We start from the raw sequence: 16,393 nt of genomic DNA, 5'->3' as shown, positions 1-16,393 counted from the left end.
GAAAACTTTCTTGTATTTATAGGTTAATTTAAGATTACCTTCTCCTGAAGAATAAAAAATGACTATGCAAAATAAAATAGTTTCAGGAAAAAAAACTTTTTTATTAATATAAATCCCGTATTTGTGTGACTCTAAGACGATTATCGCTTATTTGTATCGAGATATATGGAAGCTCTTCCAGTGGAGGTTCTATACTATTTCAACCGAGGGAGGGGGCAGACTGGGGCCAGTTGTTCTGTTAGGGGGGCCAGATGCATTTGACCTTAATGTCCTCCAAATATTACTTAGGCTATACTAGATTGTCAGCATTAAGAAGAAAAAGTCAATTTTGAAAATCGATGTCATTTATGCAATGCTTTGCAGTCACATTTTACAGCTTTTACAAATGTGTAACTCACTCTAATATCTCCTTTATACCGTCTTGCTTCCACGAGATTGATTATTTTTTCTGTCGTTAACACGACCTCACAGCGCATCCATGTTAATAGACGTTCAAGAAAATGTGCTTACGTTTGTGTTTCGCCTGTTCCCAGCGCACAAAATGTAAGCCCACATATATCAATGCAAATAATAATGATAGTGATTATAATAATATTATAGAAAATGATAATAAAATAAAATTAAGTAATCATTTCAGACTGAAGTAGCATACGTATTTAAGGGGACACGGGTGGACCAAGCATGTTGTCAGGGGGCACTGGCCTCCCCTGCCCCCCCGGAACCGCCCCTGAGCTCTTCAGTGGGAAGTTCCTATTCTACAAATATATTATATCCAATGAGTAATCAGATCTGGGCAGGTTTCCCTCGATTTGGCCAATAGTCACGCAGGAGACTTCGTCGCCACGGTAACACTTGTATATATTAAGGGTGTGTTGCCCGTGTGCAGTAAGTTCTCTTACATCGACCTCCTTGCTGTCGTGCTGTAAGACGTGCTTCAGAAGCTTTACTCGATCCCACTCCATCCCCTACCAAGACGAGACCACCTAATACCAACAATGGTAAGGGATAATATATTAAGGATAATTTTTTTCAGTTATGTAGGCCACCAATAGCCTACCGAACACATAGAGCGCCTCTTATATACCCGTGTATCAATCGTCTTAATTATTCATTTACATTTTTGGCAGTATCGTTTTGGCGAAATTACTCTTTGATAGTTCCTGCAACATTCTGTTAATTTATCGTTAATTTTCGGCAGGTTCATGCATTTATTAAAATAAAATGTGAACGCTTCTTTACAAATATGATGCAAGGAGGAATCTGTAGCAACACGATGAATGGAGGTTACGGAACATTCGGGTTGTATGGTGCATTTTTATCAAAATTATTTTCAATGAAAGAGGTTTTTGTGACTGCATGAAGAATAAGTCGAGGTTGGAGACGACAGCGATCGCGTGATTACGTGGCGGGTGGAGCCGAATCTTCAGACAAAGACAACTTGATACAAATGCAATGTGAGCAGAATAAATTAACATCCAGCATCACGTCGATCTGAAGGACTGACACTTCTCGTTTTCAGGACCTGAGCTTTGCCCCCACCTTTTGTGTCCCCGCCTAAGGAGTGACTGTCAGAGGAAAGCCAGATAAATTTAAAAATGTTGAATTTCATCCAATCACATACGCATAAAGAAATTATATCGTAACTGCAGAAAAGGTCTTATCGTGGCGTTTTGATATTTAACAATTTCGGTTTTAGGGATGTTCGAAAATTAGTTTGTTTAATTGAATTTTCGTTTTGCTATAAAAGCAAGAAATTGCCAGCGCTTGAAGGCAGTGGTAGCTTATCTCAGATGTCATTAATTCCTATCGTGCTTGTCTCGTTCCTACTGAAATGTCTCCACGCCACGAAGGGGCTCTTTGTCCGACCCACCCACAAAATCAAGTGAGGTCATTGTTATATTGTGTGCAAGAAATATAGCAACGGGATACAGCAAAGAACAACAAATCGTACATGCCACTCAAATTTTGAAATGTATTGCAAAAGTAGAATACTCAATTCAGTATAAATGCATATTTAAAAAAATAGATACAAAAAAAAAATTAATGGTCACTTCAAAAACTGTTTTCTGTATGCAGCGTGAGTGCATCTCCATCCACGTGGGCCAAGCCGGTGTGCAGATTGGCAATGCATGCTGGGAGCTCTACTGCCTGGAACATGGGATCCAGCCGGACGGCCAGATGCCCAGTGACAAGACCATCGGAGGAGGGGATGATTCCTTCAACACCTTCTTCAGTGAGACTGGAGCTGGGAAGCATGTTCCCAGGGCTGTGTTTGTAGATCTGGAGCCTACAGTTATCGGTAAGTTCTCAGTTTCTCCTACAGGGCAGCCATTATGCTGCTGTGTCCCAGTTCCTTGTCTATAGATTAACTCCTTGTTCTCTGCCTGGCCAGATGAGGTACGCTCTGGGACCTACCGCCAGCTGTTCCACCCTGAACAGCTCATCACTGGCAAAGAAGATGCTGCCAACAACTATGCCCGTGGGCACTACACCATTGGCAAAGAGATCATCGACCTGGTGCTGGACAGGATCCGCAAGCTGGTACGGTTAACTGTGAAATGTGCTGATTAAAGCAAGCTGAATAATAAGGTTTGATTAATGCACATTCTGGTTCTGTTTAATGACCTGGTTCTGTTTTCTTCCCAGGCTGACCAGTGCACAGGCCTTCAGGGTTTCCTGGTCTTCCACAGCTTTGGAGGTGGTACCGGTTCTGGTTTCACCTCTCTGCTGATGGAACGCCTGTCAGTTGACTATGGCAAGAAATCCAAGCTGGAGTTCTCCATCTATCCAGCTCCCCAGGTGTCCACAGCTGTGGTAGAGCCTTACAACTCCATCCTGACCACCCACACCACCCTGGAGCACTCTGATTGTGCTTTCATGGTGGACAATGAGGCCATCTATGACATCTGCCGTAGGAACCTCGATATTGAGCGCCCCTCTTACACCAACCTCAACAGGCTCATTGGCCAAATTGTATCCTCCATCACAGCCTCCCTTCGATTTGATGGTGCCCTGAATGTTGATCTGACAGAGTTTCAGACCAACTTGGTGCCTTATCCTCGTATCCACTTCCCTCTAGCTACATATGCCCCAGTCATTTCTGCAGAGAAGGCCTACCATGAGCAACTTTCTGTAGCCGAGATCACCAATGCCTGCTTTGAGCCGGCCAATCAGATGGTCAAATGTGACCCCCGTCATGGCAAGTACATGGCCTGCTGTCTGCTGTACCGTGGTGACGTGGTGCCCAAAGATGTCAATGCTGCCATCGCCACCATCAAGACCAAGCGCACCATCCAGTTTGTGGACTGGTGCCCCACTGGTTTCAAGGTGGGCATTAACTACCAGCCCCCTACTGTGGTTCCTGGTGGAGACCTGGCCAAGGTTCAGAGAGCAGTGTGCATGCTGAGCAACACCACTGCTATCGCTGAGGCCTGGGCTCGCCTGGACCACAAGTTTGACCTGATGTATGCAAAGCGAGCCTTTGTGCACTGGTATGTGGGTGAGGGTATGGAGGAGGGGGAGTTCTCTGAGGCCAGGGAAGACATGGCAGCTCTAGAGAAGGATTATGAAGAGGTGGGCGTCGACTCCGTTGAGGGGGAGGGAGAAGAAGAGGGAGAGGAGTATTAAGGGTGTTTTAATGACATCAAACTCAATGCTCATATTCTCGGAGTCAGATTCAAGAAACACAAATCTGAGATCATGAGAATAAAATTCTGTGCTGAAAATCTTTCAACAGTATCTTTTTCTTTTTTAACAACACCATTGCTTCATGGAAATTCACTCTATTTAAATTTTCATCAGCATACTTAAGTGTTTTATGAAGAGTTAATGGCAGCGGTATTGATGAATATATATATATATTTTCTGTGGTGGACTGGCGGCCTGCCCAAGGTGTACCCCGCCTCTCGCCCAAAGATGCTGGGATTGGCTCCATCTTCCCCACGACCCATGAAGTGGTATAGATAAAAGATGGATATGATATATATAGTTTTTGATACAGGGACAGATATAGCATCATGCACATTTTCTGACAGACAATTCTATACACCAGTTCTATATATAGGCGTTTCCATAAACTAGTAATTTATTCTCCATAGAATATGCATTCCCAATTTCAGAATTCATTATAAGAAGGATTAAAATTTGCATCCAGACATCTAGATTGTGTACATTGAGGTAAGCAGATAAAGGGCATTGGAGGGAGTTTGATATCGGGGCGGGGAGATAGAATTTTAAATATTAGTGTCTTCTTTTTTTTTCAACTTTTTATTTATGAAGTGTCAACACAATACAAAAGAGAAGAGAGGAAAATAAAGGAATCAGTCTGAGGTCATGAGATACACAATGTGTATATATATATATATATAAAAAAAAAGATCATTAAACAGTCACAAATTAACATATACTATTTAATCAAGTAATATCTCTCTGTTCAGCATGTAAATGGACCACTTTCCCCACCTTCTCTCCCCTAGCTCCTTTTGAAGCCTTAAAGAATAAGTCATCTGCTCAAGGAGGTGTAGCTGTTTCACAATACCGATAAAGACCCCCAGAGTAGGGGTATCTTTTTGAAGCCAATACTTTGTAATTGCCTTTTTACACGCTACTAACATAATCTTTAGGAGGTACTCATCATCTTCACCTAGTCCCTCGGGGAGACTCCCCAGGTACAGAGATGTGAACGTGATGTCAACCCTAAAGCCCAACACCTTTGCTATAATTACTGCAACCTCCTTCCAAAAATTTTGAATAAGAGGACACAGCCAGATATTAGTGTCTTCTTGAGGGGGAAAGGTGAATGAAGCCAAATTCAATACTGGGGGGTACATGTTGAATTTATAAACAACTTTTGTAATGAAGGGGAAAATATATATTTAAACCAATTTTCTCAGCATTCAAAATTAGTACCAGTAATGAAATCACTTTGCATAGGATGGTATGATCAAATATGACATTTCATACATATCAATGATGTGTATTTCATACATATCAAATTCAAAAGTTTATCTCTGCATTGACAATGCTGCGGTTTAACGATATCCTGTAGCTTTTTATTAATACTTTGAACGACAGACATGACTATGTTGAACTATTATCATTGTGTCACTCCTATTATTATTCTGGGAAACACATTACACTAATATTAGTGGTATTTTGCTTTTAGATGTTCCTTGTTAAATCCTACAGAATTCACCCAGTGTATTTTGAAAATTAATATCTCAGTCTCTCAGTATTGCTTTGGTGAATGGATGTCTATTTAAGAATGTTGATTTAAATGTATGTGGTTGCAATAATTTGGTCAGGTGCAGCTCAAGTTTATGCACTCCATTAATGGGTCTTGTTGTTGCATTTGGTGATGGAGCTGATCTGAATGAAGTGCACTGTCTCTCTGGCCTCATTGTGTCAGTTCTTGATCAACCACTCTAAGATGAGTGTCAGTTCATCGCTATTTTAAAAAATGTTTAACTGCCTAGAAAGGGATCTACTACAAATAGTAAATGGTCCACACCTATCAGACTCTTCTCCCAAATCATTGAGGACTGCAGCTGCAAGTCCCTAAAACAAGAGCATCCTGTATGTTCCTATGCTAACCTATTACAGACCTCAAACAAATTTAAAATCTTCCCTTCATACACAGGATTATTATGTCATTCTCATTCAACTTATTAAGTTCTTAAACTGCAATATTTATTATGGCAAATTTCCATCTGGCTTATGACCACATTACAGCATTGATACAGCTCTCATAGAGGCACTAAATGACATTCTTCTGAATAATATCAGTTCTGATACGGCTAGATCTGAGATCTCCCTTTGACACTGTTGACCACTGAAAACTCAGAGACAGGTTGGAAAACTGTGAAACTCCCCATAATGATTCTTGACTGGTTCAGGTCTTACTTAGAAGACAGAGGCTACTTTGTTGCCATTGAAAATGATACCTATAAGTGGATCACCATGACTGAAGTCCCCCAGGGCGTAATCCTGTTCAATCTCAACATGTAATCACTAGGCTTAAATCATGCAGAATAACAAAATAGCCTACAGCAGTTATGCAGATGACACCCTACCTTCCTAGTAGTCTTGCCAAGTAAGTACACTGCCAATTGGATGTACCCTCAATTGAAAAGATACAAATTAGGTTTTATTTGGCAATAAAGAGTAAATATTCAAGGTGAATCTGTATCTAGACTGTAGAGTTCTAAAAATCAAGTCAACTCAGATTATTGACTCAGATTTCAGTCTTAAAGGCGAATTAAAAGCCATAGTTTAATCAGCCCTTGATCATCTGAGGAACATAGCAAGAATCAGGAGTATCTTACTCAAACAAGACTTAGAGAAACTCATCATGTAATGCCCACGTCAAGCTAGGCATCCATCCAGCCACTCCCAGTCCGCTCCTGTGCCACCTGCCCAGAGTACTGGAGCGCACCCATAGCTGAACAACTCCATTAATTGGCAGGGTATAAAAGTACTTAGTGTTCGGTCACCTCATTGTGAAAGTACTTAGTGTTCGGTCACCTCATTGAGAAAGTACTTAGTGTTCGGTCACCTCATTGAGAAAGTACTTAGTGTTTCACCAGACTGAGTGTTTGGATCCTGATCTGGTTTCTATGTATGATTCCTACTTGCTTTACTGGTTTTCCTACTTTCTTTTATTGTTATTTGGCCCTTACTTCTAGTATTGATTGAATTATTGAACTTTCCTCCTTTGGATTTGTATCCCGTTTTGTGTTTGTTTGCCTCTACCTGGCTTTTGACACATTGCCTGTTTGGACTACATTTCTGTACATAAAGTTGCTTCTCCCACACTTCATTGGATGGAGTGTGGATGCATTACACATCAGTGTCCTCATTACCAGCAGAATGGCAGAATGGTCTTCACCCTGACCTTCTCAAAAAGATCATTAGAGAACTTCATTGCATTTGGGAACCAGCTGCTACAATGCTTGTCCAAGACCAAGATAAATTAAAACATCACTCCTATTCTCAGGTCCTAACACTGGTTTCCAGTTAGCTATTGAACTAATTCTAAAGTGCTGATCCTAAAGTGCTGATCCTAAAGTGCTGTGACATTACTGCAGAGTCCAAACCTGGTCAGCTTCTTACAGTAGATCAATAAGAACGAGTCGACGATCAATTCCCTGGCTACATCCAAACCGGGCAAGGCAGCATTTAGCTATTATTTTAAACCCCCCCTTCCTGGTGATCTTAGATGTCCTAAACCACAGCCATTTTTAAGTCCAAACTATTCTCTTGTGCCTTTGATCAGGTATTAAGCACAACACTTTTCTCTTATTTTTATATTCTGTACTTTTGATGTCTTAAGTTTCTTATTTCTCTTTTAAGCTGTTAAATCTATTCCTGTGTATAAAAACTATTTATTTCTATTTTTTTTCTATTATATTGTACCTCGGCATTTTGTGTGGACAGCAAAGAAAGAATTTCATTGCACAGAGAAATGCACTTTTCTACTGTGCATATGACAATAAACGCTTTGAATCTTGAATGCGCCATACAGACAAACTTGCCACGACATCCATATTTAATCAGGAACTTCTGTCCTTATGTAATCATACCTGAACCATGGTGAGTCCTTAAGGTGACTATAGGAGACAAAATTCTAGAGGGACAAGCAAAAACTGAGAGATGAAACGACTCATAACTGCAGATGAGACTGTTGCCCGAATACTTGTATATAAATCAGAAGCAGTTCACTACTCATCAAAGTACAAAATCTAAGGGGTGTTGCCATCTATGTCTTCTTTCTCCATTGATTACCATCTGCATAAAATTCATGGTCCTGATAGATTAGGTGAGCTAACCTCTTCACCTCAAAGCTGTAATGTAATCCTTTCTTTCCTTCTTTAGTTCACCTTTCAGCCAGCTGGTGGCCATTTTACATAGCGGAGCGACCACGTAGGTTTTGTGTATCGCTGCAGCCTGCAGGCCCCAGAAAAGTCCCAAGAGGGCGCTTAAGTCGCAGCCTCCGATGAAAGCCTGATCCGCGTTTTCCTTCACTGGCGAAATAACGGTTATTTAGAGCTGAGATGAGCACCTGTCCTAGCTATTACTAATGGATATTACAAAAATAACGTCCAAATCACTGTTTATTAATACATTAAAAAAAGAAAAACACGAAAAAAGGAGTAAGGAAAAAAAAATTAATCGCCCAAAATTTTTAATCCCAAAACGCATAACTGACAAAATCTAAAATATCCAAAGATAGGCTACATCACCTGTTTAAATTTAGCCGACTTTAAACTTCAATTTGATTTTAATGCTGTTTTTTATGCTCCAATTTAGTAAAAGCCGCTGTGCTGTCGGGTTATAAACCCACAGGGCGTTGCCTCTCATCTTTGCGGGCATTTAGGCTGTTTCATCGGTATCGACTAAGGCTATAGCGTATTTCATTTCTCGGCTGCACACCTTAGAGCATCTGCAGGAAATAATCGTGGTAAGCGGTGCATTTCGATTACTTTTATACATTAGGACTCGTCTGATAGAGTATTAGGGCATTTTTATATGTTCTGTCGTATGTCATTCGCAGGCATCTAGGCGTAGCAAAGTGATTGCGACAGAATTAATATTTCTGTTTGAGAAGAGGTCTGACAGTAAGACATGGGCTGCGGGTCATATTTAAGAGAATAAATAACAAAATATGGTGATCCTATTTGTGATGCGTTTCCAAATCGATGTTTTCATTTTTCTAGTTATAGAAAACACGATACGAATGCTTACACGCATTAATACTGCATTTAGCAAGGCGATTATTTGTGTCCTTAATTCCTTTTTTATATGGAATTCTTCTCACGAGCCCAATAAATATGCGGAACAGTGGATTTCATCACGTGTATTTAAAGACCTGAACTAATTTTTGTTTATCGTATATATATTAAAAACTGTGAGTATACATGCGTCACGTTTTCGATGTTTACACTACTTATAAGAATATTTCTGTAAAACATCACATTTTTAAAAAATTACAGGCAATAAAAGTGCTATCTTAAAATAATTTAAATAAATCAGATAAAAGCTATATGCGAGGAACAGTCTCTCTGTGATCTAATTAGCTTTAAAGGACACAGCCTAGCTAATTTTATCACCTCCCCCAAACACCACGGGGAGAGAGCCATTTTCGTTGTATGAAATGTCAGAGACCTTATCATGACCTCAGCCCGCGAGCTCATATGAAACACAGATTAATGAAGCATATTCTGATGGTACTGGGCTTTCTATCGTATGTGTGTCTTTCAGATAAACAGACTGCTTATTTAATAAGACCCAAGGTATCTTGTACCACTATTGACTGAAAAAAAAATATCCTGAGGCTTACAATAATTAAAAAATACACAAAACAGCCAGTCATTCCAGCAACTACAGAACTGTAGTATCACTGGCAGTAGAAGAGGAACAAAGGATCACTCTCCTGCTTTGAATGATGAATAATGAAACAGTATCTGATTTCTATCTGTGTGCACTTCATGTTTCCTCCTGTAGTCCGAAAATGCAGTTCAAGTGAATTGGTGACACTAATTTGCATCTAGAGTGTGACTGTGTGACTGAATGTGTGTCCTTCTTATGACAGCTGATACAGGGCATTTCTTTACAATAAACCTTGAAAATGTTTAAGCTGTACTGCAGCAGTAGTCAAAGACTGGTTTTAATTTGTAGTATAACAACATTTAGACAGACGTGCATAATCTACGAAAGCAGTTAGTTATGATAGGTTTCCAAAGGAACATCTTTATTCCTTCTTAAGTGTGAGTGGACCTTGATTCATATGGGTCAGGCTGGTGTGCAGACTGGCAATGCATGCTGGGAACTGGTGCAGAACAGGATCCACAAGCTGGTAGGGTTTACTGTGGAAATTTGTTGATTAATACTGTACCATGGTGATATGGTGCCCAAAGATGTCAATGCTGCCATCGCCACCATCAAGACCAAGCGCACCATCCAGTTTGTGGACTGGTGCCCCACTGGTTTCAAGGTGGGCATTAACTACCAGCCCCCTACTGTGGTTCCTGGTGGAGACCTGGCCAAGGTTCAGAGAGCAGTGTGCATGCTGAGCAACACCACTGCTATCGCTGAGGCCTGGGCTCGCCTGGACCACAAGTTTGACCTGATGTATGCAAAGCGAGCCTTTGTGCACTGGTATGTGGGTGAGGGTATGGAGGAGGGGGAGTTCTCTGAGGCCAGGGAAGACATGGCAGCTCTAGAGAAGGATTATGAAGAGGTGGGAGCTGATAGCATGGAAGGAGAAATGGAAGGAGAAGAGTACTAAGAACATAATAAATTTACAAATGAAAGGAGGCCATTTTCCCCATCAAGCTTGTGTGGGGATAATTCAACTAATAGCTCAGAGTTGGTAAAATCTTATTTAGCTCTGATTTAAAGGAACCCAGGGTTTTAGCTTGCACTATACTAGCAGGAAGACTATTCCATACTCTAACTACACGCTGTGTAAAGCGGTGCTTTGTCTAATACAGATTAAAATGTTCCCCCACTAATTTCCACCTATGGTCACGAGTTCTTGTATTTGAACTAATATTGAAGTAACTATTTGGTTGAACAGCATCCAGACCTGTTAGAATCTTATATACCTAGATCACGTCACGCCCTTAGAATCTCATTCACCTGGAGCATGCCCCACACACCCCCCCCCCCCACCTTAGAATCTTATATACCTAGTTCATGCCCCCCTTAGTATCTTGGTAACCCTTTAGGATTTTGAAGAGGTGGGTGTCGACTCTATGGAAGGTGAGGGTGACGAGTATTAAATGCACCGTATTTCCACCATAATCGACAACATTCATGTTTCATTCTCTCCATTATAAAATTTAAATGTGTGTTAGGTTAGATGTCATGTGTGGCCACCATTTTCAGAGGGATCTTCATTTTAATGCATTCTTAATATATACAATAGCATTATGAGGAAACCAGACTCTAAAATGTACACCGATTCTCTATAAAAGGCATCCCACTAGCATCAATTGTCTCAATCATTAATATTTAAAAGAAACAAAATAATAACTCTTACTCGTATAGTATTTCTCTTATTTTTAAATTTTATTATTCTAAAATCATAATCACCGTATCAATCGCAATACAAAGGAGTAAATATAGACATTGGAGCGGTAAAATCAAAGTGGGCCTAATAAATTTAAAGAAAATTTAGATTGCTTTAAAAAGGGGAAATAAGAACTCCACTCTCTCCCCCTACTGGCTCAATCCGAACACAGTTTCGCGCAAAAGTAATGCGTCGAGCGATTTATGATGTCACTGGTCTAGAACCTTCTACATTCAGAATCCTTCCAGTCCAGAAGAAACGTAAGAAAGATGTGCCGTTATGTCAGTGTCCCTCATTAAAAAAAATCAATTGTCATCATAAGTAACACAATATGAAATTATGTAATATTAGTTAACTGACAACAAAGCATCCATAAGAATCCTGTTACATGTATGGAAATACGTATTAGTTTAGCATTATTATAATGACCAAAAAAGCATTATACTATTACATTTCTGGACAAAGAAATTCACAATTCAGTTCCCGTTCGCACTTTATTGTACAGCCCTATCCGTTTCCAGTTCAAACCAACCTTACGAGTTAAAAGCTCAAGTGATCGAAAATATTACAAGGCCAATAGGAGAGACGCTCAGAAGTCCTTTATGAGCTAATAAGAGAGACGCTCAGATGTTCTTTACGAGCCTATAGGAGAGACGCTCAGAAGTCCTTTATGAGCCAATTAGAGAGACGCTCAGAAGTCCTTTACGAGCCAATAGGAGAGACGCTCAGAAGTCCTTTACGAGCCAATAGAAAAAGCCTACGGTAAGAAAAGGTGTGCCAGGCTCCACTGCTCCCGCCTCGCATCTGACGAGGGTCCAAAGAGTATAAATTGCCCCACCCAGGAAAAATGTTACACATTTCTCACAATAGACACATAAAGGTCTCTGCGTGAGAACTGTCTATAAATACATTTTTTTTCCCTAATCCGTAGACAGCATTTTTTACGGACCATCGTAATCATGGTAAGTATAATACTAATGATAATTAACGGAAACAGTTATTTCTGCCAGTCAAATGTAAAATATTATCTTGATTTAAAACCTATGACAAAGGCAATTCATCATGCCGGTAATGGCACTGAAGATGTGTTTATCTAAATATCTTTGCGATCAAATTACGCTATTCTATAGAAAAAGGTATTCAATACGCTTTCTCAAAGCCGGTGATCATTCTGTACCTCGCTATTCACCATCCTCATATCAGCGTACATTTTATTTAATAATGTGGAAGATTTGACAAACTAATCCGAAAAATAAGCCTTGCTATAAACTAAGCGGAATTGCAATAGTAACATCACCAGTTACACATCCGTATCTAAAGTCGCTCATTCTGGATTAGACCGGCATCTGTTCGTTGTTCGTGTCTAGACAATTGAAAAGTCGCTGGGTGATGGCATGCGTCCAATTCTGGGGCGGGGGTCGTACCGTAACATCTAAGCAAAGAAACCATCCTTGAAACACGTTCATTGAGTTACTTAAAATTAAGTAAAATGTATATTTTTGGGACAATTTTGAAACTACGAAAATGAGAATAAATAAATCGCGTTTTCACAAAAATAGGCCAACGCATTCCGTATTTGATATGCATTTCTTTACAAATGCTCCATGTATATTATTTCGTTTACCTAAATATTATTTTAGTTCGAACAACACGTGCCCATCCTTGTGAAGAATAACGGGAGCCTACATATTTCTAAGCATATTCGCGTTTTATAAACGGTTATTTGACGTAGGTTTGTATGCTGCGCTCCTACGTAGTGACGTGATCCTGAAATGTGGCCGGCAGGCACGTGCTTCCTATCCGCTTCCGGACATTTTAGCACTTCCTTCGCGAGCTGCTTTGTACGAACTTCCCGCGTGCTTCGCTATTTACAACATCCAACCTCGCTGACTGTTATGAAATGCATTTAAGTAAGGAAGTGAAACGTTGCAATTAACCCAAAAATCCATAAAATAGCATCCCACGTGTGCATACAAATATATTGCCTGTCCGCAAACCCAACGAGCTGCCGCAATTTACCATTTTGATATAGTTTTTAAAGTGTATAGGCTAATTCAAGTTGAGCATCACTATTATGGGCTATTCTTAGTTTATGTCAATATATAGGTCTAAGATTGAGAAGTGTGTGTGTGTATGTTTGTGTGTGTGTGTGTGTGTATATATATATATTCGAGGCGTTGGAAGGGGATTAACTTCAGAGTTGGGTAACTCAGGTCCAGAGAGTAAGTCCAGACCGGGATTTTGTTTCAACCAACCAGTTGAGCATAAACAGTCACAGTCAGAGTATGGTTGGTGGAAACAAAATCCCAGTCTGGACTTTTACTCCCTGGACCTGAATTACCTAACTCTGATTAGCTCAGTGTAGCTGACACATTTTTGATGGTAGATTCTTAGCATTACTCAGCATAGAGACCCTGAAAAGTCCTGCTGTGGTTGTAATGAGGTTGTGATCTCTGAGCATTCAACCTCCTTTTTAAGGTCTTGGCTAATTCTGATGGCACTTGCTGACTTTGAAAGTAATTCCAGGTAATTGGACAACAGTATCCTGGCAGAAAGACTTTTATCACAAGGTGTCCACTCCAGAGAAGTGAGTTTGAGTGTTGAATGCTGGCAGGCAGGAACTTTGCCCCTTCCTGTTAAGTCATGGTGTTAAAATGCTGGAGTTAAACAGTGGTCATGTGAACGACCTCATTGACTTGTCTGACCTGTCCTTGTGCTCCTTGTGGCTTGTTCAGTCATGTGGTCCCCCCTCCCCCCAGTTGGTTTCAGTTGGGATCTTAGGAAAAACAACTTCCTGTTTTCACAGTGCCACACTAATGTAAACAGATTAAACAAATCTCTTTGTGATTAAGAACTTATGATATAAGGACTGAAATCAGACCCATTCTTCAACTCTGATGTTATTGAAAGATGTAATTTTTAAGTATGATAAAGCTATAGCTACAATTGTTTCCTTAGCATTAAAATTAAAACCACTTGCTCTTTTCCCCTAGCGTGAGTGCATCTCCATCCATGTGGGCCAAGCCGGTGTGCAGATTGGCAATGCATGCTGGGAGCTCTACTGCCTGGAACATGGGATCCAGCCGGACGGCCAGATGCCCAGTGACAAGACCATCGGAGGAGGGGATGATTCCTTCAACACCTTCTTCAGTGAGACTGGAGCTGGGAAGCATGTTCCCAGGGCTGTGTTTGTAGATCTGGAGCCTACAGTTATTGGTAAGTTCTCAGTCTCTCCTACAGGGCAGCCATTATACTGCTGTGTCCCAGTTCCTTGTCTATAGATTAACTCCTTGTTCTCTGCCTGGCCAGATGAGGTACGCTCTGGGACCTACCGTCAGCTGTTCCACCCTGAACAGCTCATCACTGGCAAAGAAGATGCTGCCAACAACTATGCCCGTGGGCACTACACCATTGGCAAAGAGATCATCGACCTGGTGCTGGACAGGGTCCGCAAGCTGGTACGGTTAACTGTGAAATGTGTCGATTAAAGCAACCTGAATAATAAGGTTTGATTAATGCACATTCTGGTTCTGTTTAATGACCTGGTTCTGTTTTCTTCCCAGGCTGACCAGTGCACAGGCCTTCAGGGTTTCCTGGTCTTCCACAGCTTTGGAGGTGGTACCGGTTCTGGTTTCACCTCCTTGCTGATGGAACGCCTGTCAGTTGACTATGGCAAGAAATCCAAGCTGGAGTTCTCCATCTATCCAGCTCCCCAGGTGTCCACAGCTGTGGTAGAGCCTTACAACTCCATCCTGACCACCCACACCACCCTGGAGCACTCTGATTGTGCTTTCATGGTGGACAATGAGGCCATCTATGACATCTGCCGTAGGAACCTCGATATTGAGCGCCCCTCTTACACCAACCTCAACAGGCTTATTAGCCAAATTGTATCCTCCATCACAGCCTCCCTTCGATTTGATGGTGCCCTGAATGTTGACCTGACAGAGTTTCAGACCAACTTGGTGCCTTATCCTCGTATCCACTTCCCTCTAGCTACATATGCCCCAGTCATTTCTGCAGAGAAGGCCTACCATGAGCAGTTAACTGTAGCCGAGATCACCAATGCCTGCTTTGAGCCGGCCAATCAGATGGTCAAATGTGACCCCCGTCATGGCAAGTACATGGCCTGCTGTCTGCTGTACCGTGGTGATGTGGTGCCCAAAGATGTCAATGCTGCCATCGCCACCATCAAGACCAAGCGCACCATCCAGTTTGTGGACTGGTGCCCCACTGGTTTCAAGGTGGGCATTAACTACCAGCCCCCTACTGTGGTTCCTGGTGGAGACCTGGCCAAGGTTCAGAGAGCAGTGTGCATGCTGAGCAACACCACTGCTATCGCTGAGGCCTGGGCTCGCCTGGACCACAAGTTTGACCTGATGTATGCAAAGCGAGCCTTTGTGCACTGGTATGTGGGTGAGGGTATGGAGGAGGGAGAGTTCTCTGAGGCCAGGGAAGACATGGCAGCTCTAGAGAAGGATTATGAAGAGGTGGGAGCTGATAGCATGGAAGGAGAAGAGGAAGGAGAAGAGTACTAAGGGTCACTTCCCAATAAATTTCTCGTTGTCATTCCTCATATTCTCACCCTGCTCCTAAAACAGGCTTAACTTAAAACTTCGTTCCATTCTGTACTTTGAACACTAACGCAATAAATGTGAATTTCAAACGAAATTGGCTGCCTTGTTTTCCATTCAGCTTTTTTTCCTTATCTATTTTAAGTTAATTTATTTTAAGTTATTGCTATGGTTGCACTCGGTCTGCTTTTGCACTCAGTTATCAGCTTTTGTAAAGGTATAACATTGTTTAATTTTATTAAGTTTGTCTGAAATCTAATTTCTTGGATGTTAAAATGGTTAACGGATGTTGTTTCATATTGTCCTGGGGCCTGTCCTACGAAGCGGGGTTACTTGTCGAATTTAAGGTAGTATGGGAAAAATGTGAGTGAACCAGAGCATGTGAGTGGAGCGTGAGCGAGGAGCGGAGCGGGCGGAATTTGGTCAGAGCGCAGAGCGGTTTTTTAATTAAGGCTGGAGCGGTCGCTTTGTCTCGATCCAATTTCGCTCCGATACCGCTCACACTACAATTCTGAGGCGTGCCCAAATCTACCCAGAATTCATCTGTACAACTATCAAGACATTTGCACAATTTGGCCGAGATGGAATGCGCAAAGTATTTCACAAAGGAAACTGATTAATCATACAAGTGTACTATTCTTATCAAACGTATAGATGACAATAATGTACAGCAAGAACAACAATGTGGTGAAGCTGTTTCAGTGAGTAAAGATTCACTTTGGAATCACTTTTCTCAGAAACATGATGA

The 16,393-nt window shown here is 41.3% G+C and overlaps 3 protein-coding genes across 4 annotated transcripts; all 3 read left to right on the top strand.

Moving 5' to 3' along the window:
- The first annotated feature begins 841 nt into the window (after nucleotides 1-841).
- Nucleotides 842-3,733, top strand: LOC140591865 (tubulin alpha-1A chain-like). The gene is made up of 4 exons (XM_072713580.1): nucleotides 842-998; nucleotides 2,077-2,299; nucleotides 2,393-2,541; nucleotides 2,647-3,733. Exons 1-4 carry the CDS (start codon nucleotides 996-998, stop codon nucleotides 3,625-3,627), a joined length of 1,356 nt encoding a protein of 451 aa, XP_072569681.1. The 5' UTR covers nucleotides 842-995; the 3' UTR covers nucleotides 3,628-3,733.
- Nucleotides 3,734-8,342: 4,609 nt separating this feature from the next.
- LOC111855713 (tubulin alpha-1C chain) lies at nucleotides 8,343-15,742 on the top strand. Of its 2 annotated transcripts, none has more exons than XM_072713578.1 (4): nucleotides 8,343-8,458; nucleotides 14,065-14,287; nucleotides 14,381-14,529; nucleotides 14,635-15,742. In XM_072713578.1, exons 2-4 carry the CDS (start codon nucleotides 14,167-14,169, stop codon nucleotides 15,607-15,609), a joined length of 1,245 nt encoding a protein of 414 aa, XP_072569679.1. In that variant the 5' UTR covers nucleotides 8,343-8,458; nucleotides 14,065-14,166; the 3' UTR covers nucleotides 15,610-15,742. The 2 variants fall into 2 exon arrangements, with proteins under 2 accessions (XP_072569679.1, XP_072569677.1); XM_072713576.1 differs by lacking the exon at nucleotides 8,343-8,458 and adding an exon at nucleotides 11,875-12,033.
- LOC140591864 (tubulin alpha chain) lies at nucleotides 9,884-10,300 on the top strand. The gene has a single exon (XM_072713579.1). The coding sequence runs from the start codon at nucleotides 9,902-9,904 to the stop codon at nucleotides 10,283-10,285; it is 384 nt and encodes a 127-aa protein (XP_072569680.1). The 5' UTR covers nucleotides 9,884-9,901; the 3' UTR covers nucleotides 10,286-10,300.
- Nucleotides 15,743-16,393: the final 651 nt, after the last annotated feature.

The sequence above is a fragment of the Paramormyrops kingsleyae genome, chromosome 6 (assembly GCF_048594095.1).
Source record: "Paramormyrops kingsleyae isolate MSU_618 chromosome 6, PKINGS_0.4, whole genome shotgun sequence".
Lineage (NCBI taxonomy): Eukaryota > Metazoa > Chordata > Actinopteri > Osteoglossiformes > Mormyridae > Paramormyrops > Paramormyrops kingsleyae.
Note: the sequence above shows the minus strand (reverse complement) of the source record. Positions and strands in the feature narration are given on the sequence as shown.

Excerpts from the sequence above, each read along its gene's own strand:
- LOC140591865 (XM_072713580.1), top strand. Across the intron at positions 2,300-2,392 it reads TCTGGAGCCTACAGTTATCG|ATGAGGTACGCTCTGGGACC; the intron begins GTAAGTTCTCAG and ends CTGCCTGGCCAG. Across the intron at positions 2,542-2,646 it reads TGGACAGGATCCGCAAGCTG|GCTGACCAGTGCACAGGCCT; the intron begins GTACGGTTAACT and ends TTTTCTTCCCAG.
- LOC140591864 (XM_072713579.1), top strand. The coding sequence starts at position 9,902 with ATGGTGCCCAAAGATGTCAATGCTGCCATCGCCACCATCAAGACCAAG.
- LOC111855713 (XM_072713576.1), top strand. Across the intron at positions 14,288-14,380 it reads TCTGGAGCCTACAGTTATTG|ATGAGGTACGCTCTGGGACC; the intron begins GTAAGTTCTCAG and ends CTGCCTGGCCAG. Across the intron at positions 14,530-14,634 it reads TGGACAGGGTCCGCAAGCTG|GCTGACCAGTGCACAGGCCT; the intron begins GTACGGTTAACT and ends TTTTCTTCCCAG.